Source organism: Cyrtonyx montezumae, unplaced genomic scaffold (assembly GCF_038088225.1).
Source record: "Cyrtonyx montezumae isolate F1298 unplaced genomic scaffold, pur_monq_1.0 scaffold_7, whole genome shotgun sequence".
Taxonomy (NCBI): Eukaryota; Metazoa; Chordata; class Aves; order Galliformes; family Odontophoridae; genus Cyrtonyx; species Cyrtonyx montezumae.
This window is the reverse complement of record NW_027072078.1, coordinates 6,592,494-6,609,846: the sequence shown is the minus strand read 5'-3', so window position 1 is coordinate 6,609,846 and position 17,353 is coordinate 6,592,494. Positions and strand designations below refer to the sequence as shown.

Genomic DNA, 17,353 nt, shown 5'->3' with positions numbered 1-17,353 from the left:
CTATCTCTAGAAAAAAATTATTTCTTATCGCATATCCCCTGCTTGTGAGTAGGACATGCATTTCCTTGACATTTCTCCTTCTTTACATGTTCTACACCCTTCATGTACAAGAATCTTCTGCTAGGGACTAGATAAAATGTAGAAGTTAAAAAAATAAAAATCTCGTATAATAATACTATAATAAAAATAATGACTCTTCCACCACTTAATTCTGACTTGCCTACGAATGATCAAATCAGCTCTAGCTACAGACAATTACATCCTCAGCAGCTCCTACAGCCCTCCAGCATTACTCTTCTAACGATTTCTGACCCAAGAGAACTAAAAGAATTGTCAATTCCGAATCACAGAATCATTTGAGATGGAAGGGACTGATCAAGGGCACCAAGTCCAACTTCAGCTTGTACTGATAGCAGGGGTTGCCACGACCCAAGTCCACAAATTTGCAGTTGGATTTGTTGAAGCTCATGAGGTTCACCTGAGCCCACTGCCCATCCCTGTCTAAAGCTCTTTGAATGGCACCTCATCCCTTGTGTGCATTGTCTGCAACACAAAGCCTGATGTCAATTCACAAATGTGCTGAGGATGCACTCTACCCCACTGTTAATATCACTGATGAAGATAATTAAAGAGCATCAGTATCAGTACTGACCTCTGAAGAAAACCAATCATCACTGATCTCCATCCAGACATTGAGTCGTTGACTCTCTGGGTATGATCTTACAACCAGTTCCTCATGATCCAATGGTCTATATGGTATATACATAACCTTCTAATTTAGAGAGAAGGATGTAATAGAGGGCCATGTCAAAGTAGCTACTGAAGTCCAGATAGATGACATCAGTGGCTCTTCCCTTGTGAATCCATGCTGGTTGTCATGCATCACAGTACCGCTTGATTCCTGTAAAAGATTATCACCACTGAACAGACAGTCAGTGAAGGTGATTAATCAAACATTTTAACTATTCATATGGACGAACAGAGAAGGGCACTTGTACACTCACAGGAACCATTCTGTGGAAAACAAGACTAATTGTGAAACCTGGCATCTTCTTTCAAAACCTGAAGCCTCTGATAATCAATCAGCAAAAGAAATAAAATACTGCTAGAATACCTTAATTCAGAAGACTTGCATTCTTGAGTGGATTATTGCTAGCACAGAAGTATTAACATCCTTTTTTTTTGTTACTAGAAAACCCTACCTTAACTAAAGAATCCACCTAAAATAATTCATATTCACTATTTCAAACTTCAAACGTTCATCTTCAGAAGAATGTAATAAAAAAGACATTTTCAGCTTTACAAGCCCATAATTAGACAGCAGACTTAGTTCTGCACCACAGGAATTGGATTTGATTCCAGCATTTCTTTTTCTTTTTTATAGAAGCAGTAAAGTTAGACTAAGTATTCGATACTTACTGAAGTGTTACTGTTTCATCACATCCTAGATATTTTCAAGTACCTTAATATACGGGCGTCCAACTTACTGCCTCACCAGACCTGCACTGAATGAAGGGGAATTGTCTTGGGCCGCATATTAAACACATAGTTAACGTATGTCCGTAACAAATTGTTTACATATATATATATATATATGTGCTTATTACTAAAAAAGAAAGAAAAAGAGGGGCAAAAAATCCATAAAATTAATTGGATATTTTGAGTTTGTTCTTTGTACATGTTTTTTTACATGAGCATATTAACCTACCTTAAATTATTTTAGGAAATAACACAAGTCCCTGGTTAATAATTACAGGTCTTCCTAACAAAAAGCTCATGTCTTCACAGATGAGTGCATTTGTTTGCACCTTTAAGTATTACTGTCAGCAATCATTTTGTTTCACACGCCTAGGAGTGTGGGCGCATACAACGTACAATACATTGAGTTCTGATTTGACTGTATATGGTGGACATGGAAAGTGGAGTTAGCACTGCACTGTGCTCTGCCCTCCACAACATTCCATCAACACCTATGCAGTCCATATTCAATCCACGTGCAATTGATTCAAAACGTTTTGCTAAAGAAATACATAATATCACAAAATAACATGAAACTTCCATGTTCACGTGGGGCCACGTTACTAGCTGTCCGTGACCACATACAGCTTGTGGGTTGGACATGTATACATTACATAACGAAGCTGACATCTTGTTTGCATTTTTTTCATAAAGAAGATAACAATATAATATTAATTGAATTAAGTCACTAAGATACAACTTCAGCAGTTCCTGTATTCCACCCAGGTGCACTGAAGCAGTACAAACAGGTATATTTTTACAGATTCCTTTGCAAAGATGTCAAATGAACTGCTACAACCCTAAGAATGCATAGTTCACTTTTCCTTTAATACCGACTTAATCCCTGCAAAAGCTAGGGAGCAACACAAGCCAGTCCAGAGGGAACTGCACTGCAGCGTGAAAGGATGTTTTCATTGTTACTACTCACATAAAATGCTAGCCTACCCAAATTCTGGTTACAGCTCATTTAATCCATCTTATACAGTTAACAGAAGAGAAACACCCTACAACATATCCCACCCCCAAAAATATCCCCACTAAACCCAAAATGCACAAAAACTCACACTCTGGTACAGTGCTACCATTAAAGAAACAGTGCAATGTAGATAGCATGCCCTCGTGCTCTCCCAGCCACTTTCTCAGGAGTTATCAGTGCAGCACCCCAGTACAACACGCAAAACTGCCGTCCTAGTTTTTGGCTCTGCTTTGCCCTAAGTATCAATCTGATTGTTTTCATAACGTAACTGCTCCTGTAACTGTAGCATGCTCTGGTCTGCCATCTTCCCATTCTGGAAGCAATCTAGCTTTTTGTTCCTTCACAAAAGATAGCAAGTTAAAACTTGAACCTCCTACACACATGCTCCATGTGTTCAGCTGACTTTGTTACTGTTGCAAGTGTTCAGGGCTAATAAAACCTCCCTAGGAATAATGCATGTTGACCTGAGCTAACAAAAAACACTGATAAAGAAACAAGACACGTTTTGAGGTATTTGATAACTAAACAAATCCTAGGTCGTAGACTGGCAACAACAGTCTGTTTTATAAATAAGATGAAGCTCTCTAAAATCTGGACTATTTTGTTTATTTCATTACTTCATGAGAGGAGTAAGGATGCTGAACTAGGGGTGCACCTCTGAGCTGCATGACTGAACAGGTAACAACATCATTCACAAAGCAGTTGTTCCTTCAAAGAGCTATTTCTCATGATTACAGTATCAAGCATGCATTTGGGGAAACAGCCTGCATATTCTCTCCCTTCAAAAAAACACAGGAGAACAAATAAGAGTTTTTATGTGCCATTTCAAGGTGAGATTGTGCAATTCTGAGTGCTTAGCTGGCAATGATTTCTTCAGTCTGGAACTGAGAGACAAAATCATTAGAGCTGCTGTTCAACATAAATCAACTGTAAAAGATGTGGGGAAAAGTTGTAATTGATTTTCATGTATATATGTATAAAACATTAATAAAGACATAGAAGTATTGAAGTTACTCCAGTAATGAAAAATACTAACATCTTACAAAAAGCAGACATAATTCCATACAATTTTCAATGTCGTGAACGTAGTTTGTGTCACTACACTAATTTCTACTTCTTTTGTCCTTCACTAAAATGCTAATGCCAAAGTTGCATTGCCTTACTCTCACCATGGCAACATGCAGTGACAATATAAACACAGAAACAGGAGTTTCTTGCAGCATAAAACAGAAGTTACAGTCAGGAGCATAACTCTCATACAAAGAGTCTTAGTAACAGGAACAAGAAACTATTGTCCAATACTCTCAGTTTATTGAAGTCATTTTCCAGTTTTATCTGAAATATGAAGACGCCAATTTTAAGGACATTGCAGCTGTTCTAATTTAGGACTTGTGATGCTGCGAGTGTTACTGTAACACTGATGACAATGAATGACTTATTTTAATTCTCGATTCATTGAAACACTTGGCTGGCAAACGGAGAACAAACAGTACAGCAGAAAGTAACTACTTTGGAGAAAGAATAATAAACACACGGAGCTGTGTCTTAATTTTAGTATCCTGGAAGCTTAATAGAATTATTTCATACAACAAAAATTTGGAACAATCTGAACATTTCTTTAACTTTGGTTACTGTAGATTATCTAGTCTTTACGTTCTACTATTATGATTCAAATTTGCATAACAAATAGTTATTCATACATAAAGCCCATGCAGATGGTCATGGACATGACAGGAGAGGTACAAGTATATTGCAGGACAGAAACATGAAGTGAGGATTAACTTTAGATAAGTTGTTCCCATTGTTACTTTGGTGTTTTTTTTTTTCTACACAGTAGTTCTGATAGTAGATACCAAGAACCACCATATTTAGAAATGAATGAGCCTAATGCTTTCTTAGAAAAAAAATTCAGTGGTGAAAAAAGCTAAGTCAGTAGTAAGGTGAAATTCGTATTCACATGAATAATTTACAATGATGTGCTTAAATAAATGCACATAAGTTAAAATGCAGTATTCATATGCACTATTTTGACAAAAGGGGACCAAGAAAAAATGTTTTCCAACAAAAAATGTCCTCTTTTCCTCTGTTCCCAACATCCCCTGCCTAAGCTACATCTTCTAGGTTAGAAATTAACCTTATTTAAATGACACCTGTAGCATCTTCCTGAGTCACTTCAGTCACAGAACACCCTTCAATTTCAGAGAATATTTCACTGAGGTAGCCATGTTAAAATCAGATGAGCTACACATCTGAAGGAGTTAAAGAAGAAGAAATGCCTGGAGCAGAGAAAAACAAAGGCGACAAAGCAGAGTAATAGTTTTGACCCCCCAAACTGCATTAAACTTGAAGCTTTAAGAAAACAGAACTTTAAGTGGGTATCTTGTTGGAAAAGAAAAGCAACAAAAAGATAGCATTTATTTCCTTTTAGTAGTTTAACTATACTGCATTTTTCATTTCTTCCTACTTGTACCCTGAATGTATTCTCAGAATTGATTGTTGTTCTATACATCTGTTTCTTAGAGAAGACAAATCTCTTCTTCCGTGACCTCACATTAAAGCAGGCTAAAAAGCCAATGGACAGTGATTGCTATTACACAACACTTGGCCTTTAGTAGCTTCAAGTGTATCTTCAAGTGTATCAGTAACTAACAGCTTTTCAAAAAAACAAAAACAAAAACAAATAAACTAGCAAGGATGAGACCCACTTATTTCAAAATACAACATTCCCTTTTAAATCTACCATTCCACAGGTATTTAAAAAATATTTGCAGGTCATTGTCTAAATACAGAAAATACTTTTCTTCTCAGCAGTGTAGATTATAGGGAATAGGATTTTTAGTTAGAATGATTATTTTAGCAACTGCAAAAATGTTTCACAGTGACTGATTTAACCTGTCAGCACGAGGTATGAAATTAATTCACTGTCTTCTTGACCTTGATGTCTGCTAACTATAAGATTAATCAGTAGATTAAATGAATATCTCAAATGAACTATTCAAAGAAAACATAACTGAGCTGGAAAGTACGTTATAAATTATTTTACAATGGCAATTAATCCAACACTGTAATGTTGGCTGTCATCTTTTTCATAAAAAATATTACACTTTTCAATAAGTGACCTGTCTGCTAGTGACAAAGTTATAAAATTAATCTAGTCTGGATCATTATAGTGACACTTGCATTCCCAGCCAAATCTAACAAAAGAAAATGCTGCATTTTAAAGTACTTCGTATAAGGGTTTAGAGGCTTTAAAATTGCCACAAACATTTTTAATGAGTATGTTGAGAATACAGTCAGTCATGAGCTCAAGAAACTGATGTAGAATTAAGAACCTGAGATCTGATTTGAGACAAGCTGACAGAGCAGCTCCAGAATTACCTCCGTTCCCTCCTTTTCTCCCTCCCTCCTTCTCCCTCCCCCAACATTTCACGTCTACATTAGCACCTTATTAGTCTGATACCTAAGCTCATTAGAACTAACTCCAATGTGCTCTGATGTTTTCTTATTCTGAACTTTGACCAGACTGCATCAAGGTAGCACCTGTAGGCTCCACTTCATTATTCCAGAGGCTGCACAAACATCACAAAGATAGCTCTTAGCTTCAAACAATTTATGATCCAAGTGAACGGTAATAAATGACAATAACTTCTTGGAAATACACAATACAATTTCTTTTAATACCTCTGAGTGCTGCTGAGAAAAATCAATACAAAACATTGAACCACATCCTTCCTTGAGCATGCCATTCTAATAACAAATAGAAATACAAGTAAAAAGCCCTAACAACTACAAAATGAACACAGTATTCTCACAATTTTGAGAAGAGAAAGCAAGTGATTGAGGCTCAAGCTTTTCCACCTCCCTCTCCTGGTTACCCAAAGGAGTGGAGGGAAAGACTTCAAACCCCTGAGCTTTGTCATGGAAGGAACAAGGAGGATTCTCTTGACCATAAGCAAGTCTGCTCATGCTAAAGACCAAACACACAAAATAAAAATTCTCATACCTCTACCTGGTTTTAAATTTTTTAGAACTGCTTGGAACTTTAAGTAGGCAAATGCTGTTTTGGAGAATGTTTTTCCATTCTGAGTATGGTTTGCAGTTCCTCAAAGCCTTGTACACTACACACTGGATATCGCCTCCAAAATTTGTCTTAGCCCACATATTTTGACTTCAAGAGAATTTCAGCAACAATCCTGTATTCTGCAGGAGACAAGATTTCCATCCTACCTAATCTTAGCTGAACGCTCTAATTAATGTGATTTGCTAAATAACTTCTCTCACTCTGTAGGACTGCCCATTTCAGAAATATACAAGTGCTACAGATACAATAAGAATACGCCTTAAGGACATTTTTAGCTTGAATTGTGAGAATATTGTTAAAATAACTTGAGCAGATATAAGGTGAAGGACAGGAGGCTTGTCTAAAGGCAAGCTCAAGAACAAAATGCGAAGGCCACAGAACTTGCTGTCAAGTGAAGATAAAGCAGAATAGATGTCTTGTTTTTGAAGATAAAATGGCAAAACGTATGCCTCTGCTCAATGTAACATTAATGGGAACCAGTTGGGCCACCCCCCCATAGAAACTGGAAGTGTACAGCAAAAATGACTATTAGATCCTACAGCTATGAGAGATGACAATCATTTCTTGGAATTTCTGTCCATTTCCTTGGAAGAATACATATGTGCTATGCCTTTAAATATGTAGCCATTTCTCTGTTCAGTGTGCATGTTTGGTGAACAATCCCCATGCACCCAGAACTGTACATAAATGGAATACCTGCTTAACATAACTCATTGGTGTGTCAAGTTACTTTGTCGGTTTTCTCAGCTTCAAGCTCATGACTGAAATTGAGTTTATTCTAATAAAATTCTTGGCTCCACATCTATCATCAAGATTTGACGTTTGCCCCCATTTCTCAATTTTCTCCTCTTAGAGAAACTACTGGGAAAAAAAAAAAAACAAACTAACCAACTCGTAAAACTACAGGAACTGTCTACATTTTGTTTTCATTAAACACTGAAAAAAAACCCCAAAATGTTACCTATAAAAATAAAAGTTTACACCAGTGTAGCCCAACACCCACTCCCCTCTTAGCAGCCAATAATTTCTTGTAAAAGTATGTCAAACATTTGAACCAACCTTCACAAATTAGTTCATGCAAATGTCATTCTTGGCAACGACTAGTTCCTCTGGCACATAGCAGCTGAAGTTCTCAGGTTCCAAGTTCAACAAGTTTTTTAATATAGGGCAAGATGGGCTTTACTCTTTTGGAATGCAAAGAAGCATTTCTGTGACTAAAACTCCTTACAGTTTCGAATCCACTACTGACTATTTACATTATTAATCTAAGTTTCTTGATGATGAATCCTCAAAGAAGATCAGCATCTATTAAGTTCTTCTGTTTTCGGAATGGTGAATAAATTTCACATGCTGCTTTGCCTGGCAGTTGGACAAATTTCTATAGTCTTATTTTAGTGTTAAAGACATGGTTTTACTGACTATGCCTTTACAGATGTTCCTGTTCAGAAAGTTGTGCCATTTTCTCCATGATCCAGTTCTATTTATATTTTTCAGTTTATTTTGGGAGAAATTACTGATGTTTTTTTAATGAAGAGTAGATGTAAGAAGAAACAGCTCCACAAATACACCAAAGGCTGAGAAAACAGAAATACACAGCTATGCTGAAAGTAAAAAATAGGAGACGAAAAGAGGAGGAGTTAATTCACCTCCAGGCCTGATTCTAATTTAAAGCAAGAACAATCCATAAACAGTTATAGGCCCCAACCCCCACGTATGATAATTCAGATGTCTGAACTCTGTAACCTATTAGTTCAAGTGTCAGACTGCAATTCACTTGACTGTCCAGAGGGTAGAAAGTCTGCTTAAGCAAACCTCACATTCTCAGAGCTGATAGCTCTCATGAGGATATAACTGCAGAAATAATTCCTGGAGGACATGCTAATAAGGCTAATTGGTAGTTTCAGGCAGACTTAAGGAGAGGCAAGGGAATAAATATCAGCAACAGAAAAAGAACAGAAAAGAATGGAAAGAGTTGGCATACTTTGCTGACTGTAAGATCTTTGGAAGTTCTGTTCCATCTCCTTGCATACTGCTATACCTTTTGCAAATTTACTTTGGAGAAGCCTGAGTGTTTTTCAGCTGTCTTGGGCAGATGTTCATCTCACTCGGTGCCTGTTATCCCTGTGATGTCTGCTCTTTTCTGGGCTGATAAACTCAAGGAACTGAGCACTCAAGTATCTTTTTATAGTCAAGATTTACAATTAATACTTTTTTTTCCCTAATGAATAAGGGAACAACACTTTGAAGATGTTACAAAGATTTTAGGATTTTTGAGATTGGAGAAGAAAAGGCTCTGGGAAGGTATCACTATGGCCTTCCAATACTTGCAGAGAAATTACAAGCAGGAGAGAAACAGACTTTTTATGTGGCCTTACAGTGATAGGATAATGGAGAATGGCTTCTCCATTATAAATAAACCAGAGGAGTGGAGATTAAGTTACTTCTCAGGAAGAAATGGTTTACTTTTAGGATGGTAAGGAGATGGGACAGGTTTCCCCTGCCACATCTCTGGAGAAAACCAAAGCCATGTTAGATGAAATCTTGGGCAGTGATTGACAACCCTTCCCACGGCAGTGGGGTTGCATCTAGATTATCTGTAAAGTGTCCTCCAGCCATTCTAGAATTCTATGACAACCACAGTACTGTTAATCTCACCATCAGTACAAGTCTTTTTAAGTGTACACCAGACTAAATAAATCAATTATGTCATCCCCTGCTGCAAATTTTCTGACTTACCCAAAATAACACCATTATATCTAAGAGATCAAACCAGAGTAAGGCTATGCAAAGCCTCGAGCCAGAAAGAGGTTTGCCATATATTCATTGTCCTTCACAATCATACAAATTCTTGGAGTTTCATGCTTCAGAAGCTCTGCACCTTAAGATCAAATAATGCAACAATAACCCATAATTTAAGAAAACAAAGCATACATTGCATCTAGACCTAACAAGGCAGTTATGAAAATGGTTAAGAGTATAGTGAGAAGCTAAGAGGGCAGGCTTGTTCAACCTGAACTTGACAGAGCTGGTGTGTGTTCACTAGTGTAAGACCAATAGCCACAAGCTGCAACAAAAGAAATTAAAACTGGAAATGAATAAAATGAGTTGAACAAGGACAACAATTAAGTACTGGTACAGTATGCCCAGAGCTTGCACATCTCTCGCAGGAATTTAAAGCTCAGCTGTATAAAGCTCTGTAGCGCCCATTGATTTTTAAGTTAGGCCTTTTGGTTTGATTTCAGAGGTCCCTTCCAACTCAATTTGTACATTTCAATGCCAAAGCAAATCCTAGCACAAATGCAACTGTAGCTAAAAGACACCTCTAACATAAAAAGAAAAAGGCATTCAATCTTCTTAAAATTGTGCTTCAGCATCCAAAAATGAACTAAATCTCTTGCAGCTTTATATTTCCAATCCAGATGACAGTTTTTAATACATATCTGCAGTACCAAATAAGTAATCCTTGGGCCTCTTACTTAGAATGCATCTAAAGCTGTGGATTTCTTTTTTTTCCCCAAAATAAATTATTATTATTTTTTTCTTCAAGAACACTGAAACTTCGACTGCTTGATAAGTCAGAGAGAGAAGACTAGACTGTATCTAAACAGCTAAACAGTAGACAAGTGCAAAACAGAAGAGGCATAAGGCAATAAATAGCAATAAAAAAGTAAATCTGCTCCCAGCCATCCAGAAAAGAACTCCGAAATTGTTGTACGCTACTGGCCAGCTTCACTTTGGATTGCTTCACTATAGAAAACCTTGAATAAATAGGTTAGTGAGAAAGGGTCTTAAAACACCTCTCAGATTCTATATTGGATATGCTATTATTAATTGGTGTGATGTATTTTTCATTGTCTTTCCACAAAATTATATCTTTCATGACTTATTTACATAGGAAATCTGTCTCATACTTATCACTGAAGTACATCATACAGTGTTTAGACAATTTAAATGATCAAGAGATCATAAGCAGAACCTGAGAAAGGTTGAGAGCTCTGAAGAATAGATCTCACTCCAGCAATTACAGTCTACTGATTATTTTACCTTAGACGGGAAAATAAATTATGCATTACTTTAAACAGTTCTCTAAGATTTCCGTTATCTCCAAAACCCTTTCTGTTTTTTTCTTAGCTCTGAGAAGTCAAATGAAACTGCCCCCACCAGGTCTAGCTGTAGGTTAAGTGCATTAAATAGGCTGCTTCCTGGGGCAGCAACCTAACAGAGCTGAAAGGACACAATCAGAAAGAGTATCAAGCTCATACACTGACTTTAGTTTTCACTTCAGCTTAAAATTAGCTGTACTATTTTTAAATCACATGATAGGCATTAGGCAATGCACTTTTATGAAACCTGTCCCTGCTTTCAGTACAAACATACATTCATATTCCTATTCAACTGCTACACCATGGCATTAGTGCTTTAATTTCACTGCAACATTCAAAACACTTTTCATCCTCTCAACTCTACTCCACAAGTGTTTACCAGCTTGGCAAATTTTAATTTCTCAGATCATCTATATGCCTAAAGCAATATACTTCCTTTGTTTATGCATGGCACCAGGAGCTATGCAGAAAACCTAAAGCTCTAAAAGCTACACACAGAAAAGGACCTTAAGAAGGAAAAACTGAAGTTACTTATAAACTTATAAACTCCATTCCTCCTTAGAAGCAAGACACTTTCTAGATAAGAGTGATCTACAGAGCCTGAAGCTGCATAGCTGGGTATTTCACACGTAACTAAGAGGGACAGACACCTGGAAAGAGGCCATAGACATGTCAAAATTGCAGAGCTGCTCTTTCTATTTTTTCTCTAAATTCCTCTGCCAGTACTTAGTTATACAAGATACTGGCAACCTAATTATGAAGGTTGTGTTTTTCAAAGCTGTCAGACAAGCAGAAGTGGATGCAAAGACAAACCCCCAGGTGCAGATAAACACAGACACCATAAGGCACATGCCCACTAATTTCTGTGAATGGCCTTGACATGCTTACATGTACTAGATATTGAGAGCTGCTCAAGCATTCACAGCACGGATTCATGCAGCTTTGAACCACTGTGCATTCACATGCACAGAGATGGTCTGCAAATACCATTCAACTTCCATTACAGTACAGTGATACTCTATTGACTGGAGGTTGAAAGGTTCTGCACTGTAAAAACTAGGCAAAGGCTCAGGAGATACAGATGCAATACTTGCACCTTTACAAAGTGATGGAGTAATCTCAAGCAAGGCATACTACAGAGTTCCAAAAGCCCTCTATCCCACAGAGCCTTCTGAGGATCTTAACAATTGTGAAGGTTTTAAGGAAGCCAAAATGTTCCATTTTCACATAGACTAAAACCAGCAACTGGAACTTCTCAATGCTCAACACACACAGGCAATTCCCTCCGTGAAGATAGCTCCAGGAGATGATGACTGTTGCTGCTAGAAGTTTACATACAATCCTCCTGCCTCACAGTCATCTCTTCTGTAGTGTATTCACAGATATAACATTACTCTCCCACCATTCTCTTCAGCGTGCAAACTTGTAAGCAAAATGGAACAGATTCCTTTTCCCAAGACAGAGAAGTCTTCTGAGAGTATCTCCCCTTCAGTCTTCAGATGTTTTATTTACATGTTTATTCCATCCCTGGAACAATAAGCCCTAAGTTCAATGACTGCAATAAATCAGAAATAACTAAGTAAATCAGATTTGCATTTACTTGTTAAATTATAATTTGCTGTTTTCATAATTCATTCAAATATTTTCATAATACCATTATTCTTTTGGTTAAACACATTTATTTTGATTACATCCAGAGATGTAGAGACTAGTGAAAGTTAATTTAAATTCACTTATTAATTATAATAAATTTCATGCAGGAAAAAAGAATTTGATCCTATAATGCCCTCTTATATTTCATTAGTTTCTAATCTACAACACCTTCCTGTTCTGTTTGGAATATTTTGCTACTTCTCATTTCACCATATAAACTTAAGCAGACTTTTAATAGCATGCTTTTACCTGTATTTACCTGGAAAATAACTATATATTTTTTCTTTTTGATATTCTTTCATAATTATTTTAACTGACACACAATAATTCTGCAATACGCTTGCTGAAGGAAGGAGAATGTGCTAGTACAGCTACATCACTTGGTAGTAGGAGTGCAGTTTACATCATGACAATATGTGTCTAATAACGAGTACACAAATGATACAGATATTCAAAGGCAGGACAAGAGCCTTGCCTGGTACTATACTGAACTACAGCAGCACATTTTAAGAATAGTGTACTTTTAATCTAAAATTTGTGTCCTAAAATATGTATTATCTGCTATTTTTGAATGATAAAAATGTCTGAGAAATTAGTAATTTGGTATTACATTGTCTGCTATACTACAAGGAACAATAGTACTACCTACTGCCAAATAGGGTGTTTGCAACCAATGCACTACGTTACAATAGCATTATGGATCCAAGATACGTATTCAACAACTGAAAAATTATTCATAAAACTGTGAAACAAATCACAGTTAACTGACAAAAAAAAAAATGCAGAGTAAGGTTACCACTCTTTTTTGGAATACAGTTTTGCTCTTCAAAAAACTCATCAAATCTTCAAAGTCTCGGATTTAAACTTCATCAGCAAACATACGTACATTTGTCACTGAACAAACCCCAGCCCAAATAACACTCCTCAGCACCAATGCAACATACAGAAGCAGGCATTCTTTATTACAGCAAAAATGCATGGGGGGGTCACTGCACATAAGGGGCACACATTGGAACAAAAGTACATTACTTATATTCAGGTAAACTATGTCTGTGTGTTTGGAGAAAAGTTTGCAGCGGTCACGAGATCTCAAAACCACTTTGGATTGGTTAATTAGCAACAAGGATAACCTTTTCAGCAGGTTAGATAGATATGCTAATTTTCAAGATGCTCCTAGAAAACATGATCAGCCATACCAATGCCACATCCATAACAAGAGGTGAAGTTTTCAAGTAAAATAATCCTCAAGTAAGCACAAGGGGAACAGCTGCCTAGACACTAGGAAGTCATCCCTTGGTAAAATAAACTCTAGAGGGTTTAACATGCCATGTTGATTCACAAAATAGCAGCTTTTCAGGTCTTGTGTAAGGTCAAAGCTACTGGCTCTGTAGGCCACTAGGAGCCAACATACACACTAGACTTACAAAGCAGAACCTCCAATCCACAGTATGGAAAGAGGTACGCGTAGAAATCTGATACGAATGAAAAAATAGCCAAGGACCATAAGAGGAATCTTGAAAGAATATACATAATTTACTACAAAGGGAGACAGTAAAATTCTTGTTGTTTAGAGCTGTGGCTTAGCAGAAACATCCCTCAGGGCAGTATCAGTTACATGATGACAACAATCAGCCCATTTTTTGAGGTTGCAGTCACATTCGTCATGGAGCCTCACTTTGATCACACTCTTGTTTAAGAACAAAAGCTGGCCAAAATTCAAGAGAATTAACTTGAAGGGAAAAGGGGAGTTTTTTTCCTTCCAAAGTACGGAAAAATAATACAAACATCTGTTCTTACTTAAGAGTGATACAGAATAAAGAATAATTGATATTTTAGTTGGACTTAAAATTGCATATCTTGGTAACCTAAATAGTTTTTGCTAGACAAAAACGCCTGTGCTGTTGCACCTAAGTTAGTCATATATCTCCATATTTTACAATGAGGCCATTAGTACCAAGATAATAAATTAACTTTCTAAAAAATAAAAAAGACAGTGTAATCAATAGGATTTCAGTTGGTGCATTATATTCAAGAAAAATAAGAAATCACAAAGCAATGTATCACAAAATTTTCACTTCAGTAGGCCCACATTACACCTCCAAACTGAAATATAACCCACTCAAACACCCCTCATCAAGTCTAAACACTCAAAATCTCTCATCAATTCATGCCATATACAAACCACCCCAGAAAGCAGGACACTTCTGTATAACAAATACCATGAGAAGTGGGTGTGCTCAGGACAGCAAGATTCAGGACTCCTTTCTGTTTAAGGACGTTTCTTTTCAAACTTGTGGGTCCTGGATTTTTAGAAAAGAAACCCTGATTGTGTTTTCTTGTCATAGATCATCCTAAGGACGCACATCCTTAGAGATACTAACATTACTAAGCTTTAATTAAGGTGAATTCTTCAACTTGTACAAAAGAAGCTCATTCTGTAATATTACAAGTGTCTTTTAATGTTCAATTGCCTTGATTAGAACTGTTCTTTGTAACTCAGCAGTTAACACATGGACTGCATTTTTATCAACAAGATTTCAGTAATTATTATGAGTACGTCTAAGGAATCAAGTCAAGAAATAAAATCCCATCTTCTCCAGATTTATTTTCTCTTTTACTAATCCTTTTTTCTGATCATCTCAGAAGATTAATGTCAGCTTTTTGTACCTAATAAAGAACAGAAAACATGATTTTTCCTCCTAAGTAATTTGCATTCAAGAAACTATGCAGCAGAACAAAGCTCACTTGCCCACAGAAAAATGAACACCTCCAATATTGCCTTCCTTCAACTAAATTTGATTTTCTGAACATGTCATCTTTGTTATTTTTCACTGACATAATTACCCTTTGAAAGAAATCAGATGGAAAAGCATTGTCATTGCTTCCCAATAAATAAAAAGGCTGCAAGGATACATTGTTATAGAATTGGAAGGGGAAAAACAACAATGAGCATTTGAAAAATAAATAAATAAACCAAAACCTACCATGAGTCCTTAATTTTGCTCCGCAGATGCTTCCTGAGTTTTTAATCATTATTTCATGTTGTAATTACAAGGTATGCAATTAGTTGCATATATTATTTAAAAATAAAAAAAGACAGAACTCAAATGATATATTTATGAAAATATAATCTTCTCAAACGAAAAGATACTGCACAAGTTGAAAAAACCTGTGCTTGAGAATTGAGACAAAAACCTTGTTTTAAAGCAAATCAATAAAAAGTCACTTTAAAGAAAAAGAAGAATACAATGTAGTACACTAAAGCTCCCCAAGAACACTCTGACAGCTCAGAGGCAACAGTGCAGAAGTCCCCATGAGGTGTAAGCCAACACTGAACCCAGAAGACACTGGGGTCCTTATTAATTTAAATACATGGACTTCATTTGAAAGGGAATTTCCCACTTCTTTTCCTCTGCCTAGGCAGTTACTGACACTGTACACTACAGTAACCTTCACCCCACCCCACTGCTATCAGTTTTCTTCTGAATACTTGCAATGGCTCCTACTTATACTCAGGAAAGACAGTGAGGCAAGCAAGGTGAGGGAGATTGCTTTTTCTATCAAAAAGACCACAAACGAATCGTTTCTTCTATGCATTAGTAGAATTCATAGTTTCAACTTGATATTAACAGTGCACTGACCTTGGTATGTATTCCTTGCTCTCAAAAAGAGCAGTATAAAAGCCAAGCTACCTGGCAGAGCTATCCAGTTAAACGGTGATACATGTGACAATGCACTCTTCGGTCAAAAACTCAGGTTGAGGGCACACAGAAATAAAAACATGTTTACCTGGCAACTACCAGAATGAGATTCAAATTTCCACTACAAAAGTTAGCTCGCTGTATGGCAAAACTAAGCAAAAGAAAATTGCATATACAACAGTATAATACCAGTATAAGAAACTGAGTTCTGGCCTGTGAAGTTGTCTTAAATTTCATGCTGAAAATGTACCTTAAAAACCCCACACAATTAGGAGATAATTAATAATAGAGAACTTTATCTAGAACAGAACGTGGTGCAATCCTACTGAAATATATTCCCAGTAAAATGACCAGTAATAACTTTGCCCTAGTTATATAGGATACCACGTATTCCCCCCATGCCCTTTTACCAGACCATTTTTTCTTAAATTATTTTGGAAAAATGCACTTTCTTTGAACAGATGTCATTAGGCTAATTAAAATACCATTAGAGAACTTCATTGTAGCTGATATAAAAGGACATTAGAATAAGACTTCTGATTTTATTGTGCAAAAAAAATCACATTATTATTCTACCACATTTTCAGAGCACTTGACATTTCAATGCATCCAGCAGATTGGAGCGTTACTCATTGTCTTTGCTATTGTTCACAAGAATCTTTTATTATTAATTCTAATTTCTACATATTATAAGCATGCACTTTGATATTAAACTCCTTTGCAGTCAGAATTTCCATCCATTTGGCATCCATTAAAAAGAGAGGATCAAGCAAAAGAGAAACACCAGTTTGCTGTCTATAAAATCAAACATTCATTTGGAGTTATTTAAGAAACAGAAAACTTTCATCTTCAAAATACACATTTACTCTGTGAATTTTACCTTGCTATTAAGGCTACTCCGTGTCTCTGAAGTTTTTAAATGAGAAAAGCAAAACAAAATGCACTATGCTCTAAAGGTAAGAAGAAAAAATAACTTCATATATTCTTACCTTTGCATTATAGGGAATATAATGCTTTGATAAGGCTTCAGGAGTGTGCATCCATGCTTTGTCTACAGAAAAGCAAAATAAAAGAAGCACTGAATAGGTTATTCAATTGTTAATTGACCTATAATAATATCTATCTGGAAAGCATCGACAATACTCATTATGCTCAGATATGCATCCATCTGAAATAGTTACTGAGGCTAAATGATAACAGTACATACTTTTTCAGTTTCCCATTTACATGAAAGAGCTTCTCTTTCTTCTACTCCTCTTGGGTAAATTTCCAATTTCAATTGACTTCATTTAACATGAGCATTCCAACTCCTCCCCTTCCA

The 17,353-nt window shown here is 36.4% G+C and overlaps 1 protein-coding gene across 3 annotated transcripts in view; it reads right to left on the bottom strand.

Annotated features, from left to right (window-relative positions):
• GULP1 (GULP PTB domain containing engulfment adaptor 1) overlaps positions 1-17,353 on the bottom strand; it is a 143,914-nt gene that overhangs the window by 44,138 nt on the left and 82,423 nt on the right. For all 3 annotated transcript variants that reach the window (XM_065750690.1, XM_065750689.1, XM_065750691.1), the window contains exon 3: positions 17,022-17,083. In XM_065750690.1, the coding sequence (XP_065606762.1) occupies positions 17,022-17,083 (62 nt within the window). The remainder of the gene's footprint in view (positions 1-17,021; positions 17,084-17,353) is intronic.